Raw genomic sequence first — 12,067 nt, forward strand, 5'->3', positions numbered from 1 at the left:
ACAGTGCAAGGGTACTCTTCTAGAGTATTTTAATTACCTTGGCAGTTAATATTGAAAATACACATTATGTACACATTGAAAAATGTAAATTGAAACACATTAACTTCCACAGCTGATCATACAATCTGATTTATTTTATTGAACTCCATGACTATTTTTATGTTCTAACAACAAATGTTATAGGGTGGTGTTTATATTTTATTAGTAATTGATAAAATTGCTGATTACATATTTTCAATACAACATTTTCCCAACAGGAAAGCCAGTGTATATATGTATATACAGGTGTGTAAAACATCTGTTCTATATAAAACAATCAAGTGTTTTTATATTAATGTAGCCAAAGTGTAACATATTACCTAATTGAGATCAGCATTGTGGGTGTCTGGAGGGTTATGAACACAGAAAGACTAAGGCCTGGGACTTGTTCTATAAACGGAAACAGAGACATTTAGGGTCACCATGATTGGCTGCTGATGTAGCAGGTGACAAATTACATTCATTGTCTTTGAACAGTTAATTTCTTGTACTGTAAAATGAAAAATAAAAATGGAAAATGAAACCAGAAAGCCAGGTTCCGAACAGCATATTTCCTCAGTTTTTCAGTGACTGTGTGGGACCCAGGGGATGGTGAAAGCTGAAGGGACTGGAGAGTCGCAAATCATCAGAGGGGCCAGAGGTTGGATTCTGGTTAATGTTTAGAAAACCTATCCGCCTGAAAAAGGTATAAATTCTACATAAAGCCAGCAAAAAAGTCTGGACGTGGGAAGAGACCTTTCTGGTAAGCATACACTTAAATATTTTTTGCTACAAATGTTTAATAGTAGAAAACACACTAAATATAACAAAATAACACGGTCTCATACACAATATTGAACAGTACTCAAGAACTCAATTTACAGCCAGTGTTCATTTTAAGAAGAGGGTTTTCAGGATTAAGCTTCAGGCGTTTGCTGTTTTTCAGATCATTGATGTGTCAAAGAGGTCCCACTGTGGGACCAGGCTTGGAAAACGCGTCTTCTACATATTACAGTGCTCGGCTCAGGGCTTCCTCAGCGATCCTGTGGATAATTCCCCAGTGGGAAGCGATGTGATCAATGCCAAAAGGCACAAACAGATCTGCTCCTTTAGGCTGAAATACTAGTCCTAGAAATCAGTATTTTCCAACTGTAAAAGGAACCCCATATTCTAGAGATGAATATCTACATATCCAATTTTGCAATTTTGAGAAACTCAGCTTTTGTTTTCCCCTGCAGCCCCCATGAAAAAGCATGCTAAAATGAAATTAAATTTGCTGTTTATGTTTTCTTTAAAAATTATTATGAATTTGAAAAGCCAAAACCAGAAATGTCAAGTATTATTTTTTATTTTTACAATTTACAAGTCAAGAAGTTACATATCACACTCTGTTGCCAGACGTTTGCTTCAGTTTAGCTATGTGACACATTCTTCACTTACAGTGATTTTAAATATTGCTGTGGGCCAACAGAAATATAGAAAATTTCTAAAGTAATCAGTATTTATAGACAATAGGCATAAGGCTAGACTGTCAGAGCATGGAGTCTTCTCTAGTAAATGAACACCCTAGCACTATGACACACAGTTTAGTGTCACATAATGCTGATTAAGCAAAAGCTTAGTAGGCACTAGTGAATGTGCCTCCAAGAGTCATCACACTGTTGCTTTTGTCTTAGACTGCTGTGCTATGCTATAATAATGCATAAGCACAATGCATTAAGATCAGTAATGACTTTCCAGTCTTCAGCCTCCCTCACTGTGGTACTCTCACGGTCACTGTCATAGGACTGGCACTAACCGCAATATGAAACAAAAGGCAAAATAATTTGTTAAGGTTTTTGAAATGATGTCAATGAGAACTGGACATTATACTTTATTAGCTATTTAATGCTTCAATTTTTTACATGAATGGTATATAGAACATTCTGCATCTAATGCAAGTATGTTTAATTTACAGAGCTGATATTTTAGACACTAGTTAATATGATATTAACATGGAACCAAGTGTTCCATTTATGGTACATGCACATAAAAAAGTGGGCTGGACTAAAGGCAATAATATATTTACATCATATATTTTTATACCAGTATGTATATATAATGACATTTTGTACTTAAATACATTTTTAAACAAATGTCTCCTGCCCATCTATATCTTTTAATCACCTTTAACACTGACATCCCTCACCTTTTGCCTCCCTGCCCAGCTGCTCTTCTCCTGATCTGTGCCTTTTACAACTTCATCCTGGAACTGTTTTGAAAACTCTTTGGTCTTCATAGTTGAATCTTGAATTCACTATGTGACTGAGGGACTTTGCAGAGACCTGCAGAGATATACTTATTCTGAAATCAATGGAACTAGTATTATTCTGCACAGACAGAGGCAATTTGACTAATCCTGTGACTTATCAAAGTAATTCTGTTCCCTGAACTAATTTAGGTTTGGCAAAGCAAAGGGTAGAATACTTAAGCAATCAACAATTCTTTCTCATATAAATTCAAGCTCAGGATTTTAAAAACGTGTAACAGGTCCCCTTATAGTCTACGGTGTTCCCAAGTCAATAATGTCTGAGGATGTATTATTGTACTTAATAAAAGAAGCATGTCCTGTACGTTAACCAAAAGCTGCTCATAAGGAGCAGTAATGGAAAACTTGTTCTCTTTCCAGGTGAAAATGGGGCTGTTCCTTAATGCAGGTGTGATTGCAGCACTGCTTTTGTGTGGTGTGTGGGCTGCTCCTCATCATGGCAATCCTGAGGAGCATTCGTACACCAAAGAGCACCACGACCACCTCCATCATGGGAATCAGGAAACTCACGAGCATAAGCAGTGTGAAAGGTCTTGCAACCAGCTAGCACCTGCCAACGCTGACTTCGCCTTTGCTTTGTACAAGCACTTGAAATCTCTGTCCCAAAAAGAAGCGAAAAACATCTTCTTCTCTCCCCTGAGTATATCCACAGCCCTTTCTATGTTGTCCCTGGGAGCCAAGGGTGCCACACATGATCAGATCTTTCAGGCTCTCGGCTTCAGTGAAGCCCAGGTCAACGAGACGCAAGTCAACGAGGGGTTTGAACACTTGTACCACATGCTGGGGCATAGCCAGCAGCAGCTTCAGCTGGAAGCTGGGAATGCAGTTGTCACCGATGATGAGTTTAAACCATCTCATCAGTTTCTGACTGATGCCAAACACTATTATCAGACAGAGGGTTTCACTGTAGATTTCCACAAGCCAGATGAAGCCAAGGAGACAATAAACAACTTTATTGAGAAGAAAACTCATGGCAAAATTAAAGACCTGATAAAAGATCTGGACCCAGGCACTGTAATGGTCCTTCTGAACTACATGTTTTTCAAAGGTAAGATGTCACCTGTTATTAACTCAAGAAAAAAACCCACAAGTATGAGACAGGTTCCTTTTTTTGTTATTGTTTATAAAACTACTGAATTATCTCACACATAAACCTATGAGAAAAATCTATAAGAAACAATTTATGTCAATAATTTTCAAGAGTGAAACTCTTTACCCTATATGCTAAAGTAATGAAACTTTGCTCCATGTCAGCAACAACAAGCCTCAGGCCTGAATTAAATTGCACGTCACTAACCCGGAGCTTGATGGGAACATTCCATTGGGTAAAAGCAAGAACCACTAGGAAAACAAAATGCCACCAACAAGTACTGGGTTTTTGATTTGTGATTAGTGGTGTAAGTTCACATTAATAAATTAATAAGAAAATGGCTAAATGATTATAAATCAGATACAAATACATGCACTATAATGTTAACTGTACAGTAAAATTAATTCTGAATTCTTGATTCAAAGATTTAAAACATTTTTTTATTTTTTTATCTTTAGGAAAGTGGGAAAAGCCTTTTCAAGAAAAATACACTTCTAAAGGTGATTTCCATGTCAGCAAAGATAAAACAGTGTCTGTCGACATGATGAAAAGGACTGGACGATATCACTTTTATTACGATCAACAGAATTCTACTTCAGTGCTGATGCTGCCTTACAGAGGAAATGCTTCTATGATGGTTGTTTTACCTGATGAAGGCAAAATGGAAACAGTAGAGGAGTTTATAAGTAAAGATGACATTAAAAGATGGCATGATTCACTGTTCAGAAGGTAAGATGCAAGTTGTGTATGCCTTGCAATTTATCTGAGCAAGAGCAACTGGGATGAAAGAAATAAAATTTTGTTTTGCTGTTCTGTGTTGTGGTTATCAGTACAGCATTTGCATCATGCGGCCATAATTTCTCTAACTGAAATCTGCTCCATGCTCATTTGCTTCCCAACACATTTGCTTAAAGTATAAGAAATAACTTTGGACATAAAACGTCTGTTTCTCCCTGCTTTAATAATTACTTAAAATGCTGAAGTCAAAAGCCTTCATTATTAAGTCATTAATAGTTCTTAATAATAATTAAATATTATATGAAATATTCAACCCTACAGTGAGCTGCAAAATATGAACTAGGTCCATGAGGTGGGTTTACAATTGACATACAGGTACCCATCTGAAAGTCCACATCAGGTTAAAATGTGTGATTTGTGAGTGCATCAATGCCTTCATATAATGAAAGCCCATATTAGAAGCACTGTAATTAGCATGCTGAAAAGAGAAGAAAGAAAACAACGTTTCAGCTGTGGTGCCTTCTTTACACCTGAAGAAGGCTCCACAGCCAAAACATGTTTTCTTTCTTCTCTTTTCAGCATGGAATATACCTATTCCTTGTTCATTTGCAGCCTACACATGCTGATGCAGCTACCCACCTGAACTACTGTAATGAGCATGTTCTTTTACAATGAAGTGAACAGAAACCAGACTGTAGTGTCATGTTGTTGCAATAGTAATCCTGCTCAGTATGAAAGGAAACACAAGTTCAGGCATTAGTGTCTGTGCTTGGCTTAGGAGCCGATGGTGAGGAGCTGCCACCTGTGGGGCTCTGACTGAAACTTAGGGGGATCCCTGAACATTCCCCAAAACTCACTGAGCAAACATTTTTAATTGAGTAGAGATCCATGAGTATCATATCGTACAATTTCTAATGTCTCATTCATTCCAAATAAATAACGGAAACATAGACTGTTAAAGCATTCAATACCTTTTTTGATCTCAGACTTCTAGTTCTGAAACCCTAAGCTGTTTCAGTATTAGCAAAATCAAATCAGTCATGTTCATAAACTGTCACACTAATAACATTCTTAATCAAATTATGTTTATGTACAATAACTGTGTTTACTTATATTTTATTAAATGAGTTTCAGGCCTGTGTATTTGCACTGAGAATTTTTTTCTCCTGCTGTATGTGATTTTTAAGTGAACATAAATGAATACTTTCTCTTGATTTATTTACAGTTCTCTGGATGTTGAAATGCCCAAATATTCTGTTTCTGCATCCTATTCCCTGAAAGAGATACTGATAGAGATGGGAATCGTTAACGTGTTTGGTCAACATGCAGATCTGTCTGGAATTTCAGAGGTTCCACTAATGGTGTCAAAGGTACGTTGGCATACAGTGCCTTTTTGTTTTGCTCATGAGGAATAAGTTACTTCACAATGCAATAGAAAGGAATAGATTTGTCTTAAGTCATCCTTTGCACTCTACTCTAAAACTTTGCACTGTTTATTCTGTTTTGCAGGTGGCTCACAGAGCTGTGCTGAGTGTGGACGAGAGGGGCACAGAGGCTGCAGCAGCCACGGGCATTGATGTGATGCCCATGTCCATGCCTTTCCCAATGGTTATAAACCGCCCCTTCATCCTGCTTATCCTAGAGGAGACCACCGAGAGCATCCTCTTCATGGGCAAGATAACAGACCCTACAGCGCAGTGAAGGCACTCTGCAAACACCGCGATCTGCGCACTTACTGTTAATCTTTACTGTTATAGTTATGCTTGCATGGAAAAGTAACCTTTTACATTGTACTGTACATTGAAAATACAGTAAAACAAAAGATTACATGAATTAAAGTCCCAAGATATGTCAAGTGTCAAGTTTATTTCCTAAGACTGTTCTTAGTTTTGTAACATAAAACAGTAACCTGAGTTTTTTATTTAATGGAAATGGTGCTACACAGATAACAATTTCCTATTTGTGTTAGTGTCTTAGAAATATTACAAATCTCATGTTTGTCACAAGAGAATGGCTTAACTACACTCACTCCTTTCTGTCACAATAGCAGCATGTGCCCTGTTGGAGAATTATTGGTTGAAATAAATATGAAATGATAACTAATAAAAATGTGGGCTTATCAAACTCAGTCACATAATAGAAGGTACTGCAGTGTTTATTTATATTTCATCATGTTTATCCCCATGAAATCTTAAGGCTATTTTAAAGAAGGGAAATAAAAACAGTTTTTAAAAATTGTGGGATAAAAAAAGAAATCATATCAGAAAATATTAAGCTTATATTCATGCTATTATTTTTGAACAACCATGAAATATATCTGCAGGTTATTGAAAAAGGTTTTCAATTTCACATCCGTATTGGGCACATTTTCTCAATATCTGTAGAAAACAGACTGTTTTAAAGACATTTATAACTATATTTGTTTTGCCTTTGAATATAAATCTTTTGATGAAGCAGTTGGAATAGTAAGAATAATGACAATTGCTCTAGGCAGGAGCTCGACAATAGTAATTTTCCGTCACCATCAAGTAATATTGACCTTGTTATTAATTTCAAAGTTTGAGCATACTTTACTTGTTACTTATAATGTCTTGGTTGCTCTGATGTGCACGAAGACAAAGGCTGTATATGGAGATCACAAAGGGAAGATGGAACAGGGGTTCAGTCAAAACAGGTAACTGGTCACAAAAAAGGTAAAACTAACACACCTGAGCTTCACTTTCAGGTGTATTGATTTTGACCAGATGACTACAGTTTTACATTCAGCAGTGCTTTTACTTACATGCAGAAAGTAAAAATTATACTAATAAGTGACTCCACTGATGTGAGGACTTAATCCAAGACCTTTTTTTACTTGAATTGTTGAGCATACATAAGATTTCATATGCAGTGTCAGTGTCACTTTGATATTTTATGTACTATATTTACGTTTCATTTAAAATTTGCAATACTGACTTCTTATTGAATGTTTATGGTATTTAACAAAGTGCTGCAACATGCTGTAGTTGTGCATTGCGAGACTTTCTGCCAGTGCAGATGAACAAATCTGGAGACTGGAGGGGTGAATGACCCACTTGGACCTCAACAACTGCTGGCTGGAGCAGGTTTGCTGATGCCCAGAGGGTTCCAGGTCAGTTGGGCTCAATGTGTGTAATCCTGCGCAAGTTACTGAAGCTCCTTGAACTCTGATCTTCAGATGAGACAGGAAACCAGAATCAAGGGACAAGGGACTTTGCAGTAGCAGCAGCTGCTGATGCTGTTTCCCCTGCTAGCATCCGTAACAGAGACACGGCGGTGTACTGAGACGGTTCCACAATTGCTCACAAAATAAGCAGCTTTAGAGCTGAAAGTTTGTGTTGCAGTGCTGTATTTTTCCATTAACAACAACAACAGTAATAATAATGAGAAATTATATGATCAATAATAACACAACTATATGTTGTCACCTTATAGTTGCAAACAATAAACTATTATTATGCACTTCTAAAAGCACAGATACCTCATGGTTCATGGTGCAGGTAAGATTCAATACAAAATATATTTTTATATTTATGGAATTGGAACAACCGATTTATAATGTGTGAAAAATGAAATCATTACACTAACAGGAAGTACGTACTGGAAACCACTGAAATAACATGTTAAACAAAAGCTGTTCATATATAAAAAAAGTTGCAATCACTGTGATAGTTTTATTTTAAAATAATGCTCTTTAGTTTATAAAATATGCTATAAAGACCCTACTCTAAAATTAAATTTTTGGATTCTTGATTTAAGTGGTTTGGAAGGTTTCTAGAAAGAACATAAATTTAAACAACTGTTTTCCTGTAATGACTAACAAGTAAACAACTTTGGACCCAGCTAACTGTATTGCCGTAGATGGTCTGTTTAAATTGTGCCCTCGTGTCACAGCACATTTTCCAGTGAGTTGAGTAAACATTAGAAACACTTTTTCAAGGAATTCACTGCGTGATCTTTCAACAAAATCAATCATCCTTGCAATTTCAACCCAAGTAAGAGGTTATCAATAAGACAACAAAAGCAGCTTTTCTTTCAACCTTTGATCTGATATGATGAAATAGAAGTAGAAAAACAGTAAAACAGTTCCTAAATGAATTTTCTAGTAAGAATGAATTTCTAACACTCCTTGTTTTATAGCAAATCAAATGGCAGGGATACTAATATATAATTACAATTTATCAAGAAGTTTTATTTACAAAATTGCCAAATATTAATTCAAAATAGTAATACCATCAATATTAATAAATATTGTTAATTGTTAGTTTCACTGAAACAAAATACGTTAAGGAAATAACATCATGCTTTTTGCCCAGAAGATGAGTTTACCTTCTGAGCAGCGTACAGTATCAGAGCTCTGTGTGGACAGACTCAGTGGGACAGCAGTGGGACATGGCAGACTGCCCTTGTCATCCCATGACCTGTTTTATTCAATTGATTATGTGGTTTCAGGCTGCGTGTTAAAGTTCAAAATAACCAAGGTCACTGATAACTCTGATTGTTTTTAAAAGGGTGTATCTTATCCATATTGATTTTACTTGATTGCACAACTAAAAAGCAAACATGCCACTTTGAGAGTATTTACTTGCAAGAATCAAAAAGAAGAAGGGATGGAATGTTTTATATAGATATACTGTTATGCATGTTATTACAGCTCTGACATTAAACAATACTGTAATAATGCGTTTATTATTTTTTTCAGTTGGTATATCTAACTTCATTTCTCTTTTTGCACTTACAAATCATTTGTTGATTTTTTAAAGATTATTTTTTAAATACATCTATGTTCAGCTGACTATAAAAGAGTACGGTATATAAACATGCACACCTACATCAGAGCCAATTTTCTCAGAAACCAATTAACTTACCAGTATGACTTTGGACTGTGGGAGAACACCACATCACCTGGAGGAAACCCACTTGACCACAGGGAGAACACACAAACTCCACACAGACAGCACTCCAGGTCTGGAATTGCTAACCACTGCATCACTATGCCACCTCAGTACTCTATTAATAATGTGATTATCTTTATCATGGTGCACAAATTGTGTAACTATGCCCCACAATTTTTATAAAGTGGACCTTTGTCAACTTCTGTATTTTCATAATGGTTAAATTCTATTTTAATGAACAAATCATGCTACCTCATATTCACATTTTTATTGATAATATTTTACCTTTTTATCCACAAGACACTAGGTATTTCAAGAGCTCAGAAACCTGGGCTGGAAAACTGAAAGCTGGAACATTCTGCACACATTAAACTCATTTGCCCTTCATGAAGGCCATTCTGCAAACTAGAGGAGCACACATGGACTCTGGAGGCTGATGAGAAAAACACAAACATCAATAATGAATGAAAATTTAAACATTTGATAAGTTGAACTATTCGTTTTTCTCTTTCTTATTGATTAACTTATGAAGTAGAATAAATATTAATTTTGATGCTCTATTTAGTTCAGATGTCTCTTCTAATTTTATTGAAGGATTCAATTTTTAAGACACAGAGTGCAGGACAGTATTTCTGCCACTCACTGTATGTCTATATTAAGATTGTAGGGCTTTCAGATCATTTTTCAAATTTATTTTGAATATTGCATTTATAGAAACCATAATAGTTTCTTTGATTTTGTCCTGTTTCAAGACACTGAAATAGGCTAGCCCATTGGCAGCTCTTCTTCAACAGTGTTTTCTGTCCCAAATAAAAAATTGACGTATAAATTATGTTAAATGCCATGTTTATGAAGCATTTGAACTAAGGATAACATATATATATATAGTAAAGAAAAGATAGTCCATATATAACTCCTCAGCACATCAGTTCACTCAGCTGTTGTGGCAGAAATACAACAACCAAGTGATACATATTGTGTCCTGTGGCAGAAAACAGTGTCAATACTGCCAATCGAATCTTTGAGGAATTTAAAAAGGAAACAATGTTTAACAGTGTCAAAGGCAGCATTCAGAAGGAGCAACCAAGAACCAAGGAGCTGGAATCCACAGCCAGTGATTCATAGCCCTACATAAAGCTGTTTCTGAGCTGTGCTTTGAATGAACTACAGATTAAACTGATTCATATAATTAATTTCTTGCTAGATGTCTTTGTAACTGAGTCACCATAATGACCTCCAGAATCATTTCCATAATGTGCAGTTTTTAAATTGGTCTAATCTAACTGAGAACATTTTGGAAATTTCAGCAAGAGCACAGATGCAGACACAGGTACTTAGGTTACAAATGAAAGGAGGCTATTTGTCACTTGTAACTTGTTTGGTAGGTAGCAAATAAATAATCTGTAAACTCCTCCAGCCATTTATCAAAGAAGCCAGGATATCAGCTTCAAGAATACGACTGAGTAGTACTCTGACCACAGATTCCCACAATACTTTGTGTAAAAATGTTCCCCTCTTTTTTTAAAATGTGGTTGTAAAGGCTTTAAGTTCACTTCCCTGTATATTCCTATGTGTTTTCTGGTTTGGGTTTCATTGTTGATTCCAAATACCTTTTGAGTTTTTTTAAATACTTGAATGAAGGTTCTCTTGTACTCCTACAGTATGGGTTAGTGACTAAAAAGTTCAGTCTTCAAATTGAGAGTAACTTTTTTTTAGTGATGAGCAACTCTGTGTATATTGATGTCAGGGAGAGTGAACTGCACATTTCCCAAACTGTGAAACATAAACAAGAAGACACAAATGGGAATAAAATGGATTACTCATTTTAAACTGTGAACAGGAGGCACTTTGTAACCCCAAGGTTTATTAGAGTCTAGAATAAGTGACCCAGCCATGTTGTTGAAGCTGATACCCAGGTTTACTTCAAGAAATGGCTCGACAAGATCTTGCACCCAGCCCTTCCAATTTGGAAGACATTTTCCAGTGTGACAATGATTGCCACCCACCTTCAGGGTTACACAGGTTCAAGTATTGGATTAAATACATTTGAATTAATGCAAATCAAATATTAAATGATAACCACTGGGTGAAGGTTTGGGAGGAGAAACCAGGGCCTCTCCTCTTTCTCAATTATTCAATTGTTTCTGTATTTAAACCTCAGACTCTCAAATGCTTATGTCTAGAGTTTCGAGTTCACTCCACCTCCCTCCTCTTCCTCTTTCTACTTTTGCTTTTCCTTTGCATCCAGGTTTCCTCTGGGGGGGTAAGTGAAACTCACATCCCTGACCTCAGGTTGCTGAGGGGAGGTTCTCACCGTGTGAATCAGAGGGGACCCCTGGCCACACTGTCCTTAGCTTCTACATTTTCCAGCTCTATTGATATACTTGCTAATCTCCTCAAATTCTCCTCCTCTTTCAGTCCCCCAAGGGCTCAGCTCCCAGTTGTGAGGCAGCACTGCTCAAAGCAACTCTCTACAAGTCAGGAGATGCTTAATATCCTGCTTCATTCAGCTCCATGCAGCACTCTGATCATTCAGTAGCTATTGTGGAGCTGTTACCACCAGGAGTACTGCAGCATGGGACCTTTCTTCCTCCTCTCCCACTAAGGGCTTTGTTCCCAGTTGTGCGACTCAGTATGTTTTTGGGCCCCTGGGGGTTACCATGCCAGCGGATCCACAAGGACCATGACTGCCCCATTCATAGAGGGTTCCTAGCGCAGTCTGAGAGCCCCTTCCCTCTTCAAGCCACGGCTCCTCCCTATATTTCAGGTTTATTTTCCAAGAAAGGGTCCTAGGTTACTCAGTTACAGACTGCTCTGTGCAGAGAAATGTGAATAGTGGCACAATAATCCTTTCTGGACTTCCACAGAAAATGAGTTGTTACACATTTTTAGTGAGACCACAGCAGCATTGAAAGCATTAAAGGAGAAGCTCTAAACTATATACAATACTGATTTTTAAAAAAGGAATACATTTAATAGCTTATTGCTACTGCAACAAGA

General features: G+C 36.7%; 1 protein-coding gene across 1 annotated transcript; it reads left to right on the plus strand.

Moving 5' to 3' along the window:
- The first annotated feature begins 722 nt into the window (after window positions 1-722).
- On the plus strand, window positions 723-6,009 carry LOC148827915 (alpha-1-antitrypsin homolog). The gene is made up of 5 exons (XM_088924409.1): window positions 723-781; window positions 2,687-3,374; window positions 3,875-4,145; window positions 5,380-5,524; window positions 5,664-6,009. The coding sequence occupies exons 2-5, from the start codon at window positions 2,693-2,695 to the stop codon at window positions 5,853-5,855; spliced, it is 1,290 nt and encodes a 429-aa protein (XP_088780535.1). The 5' UTR covers window positions 723-781; window positions 2,687-2,692; the 3' UTR covers window positions 5,856-6,009.
- Window positions 6,010-12,067: the final 6,058 nt, after the last annotated feature.

The sequence above is a fragment of the Atractosteus spatula genome, chromosome 9 (genome assembly GCF_055471065.1).
Source record: "Atractosteus spatula isolate fAtrSpa1 chromosome 9, fAtrSpa1.hap1, whole genome shotgun sequence".
In the NCBI taxonomy this organism is placed as follows: Eukaryota; Metazoa; Chordata; class Actinopteri; order Semionotiformes; family Lepisosteidae; genus Atractosteus; species Atractosteus spatula.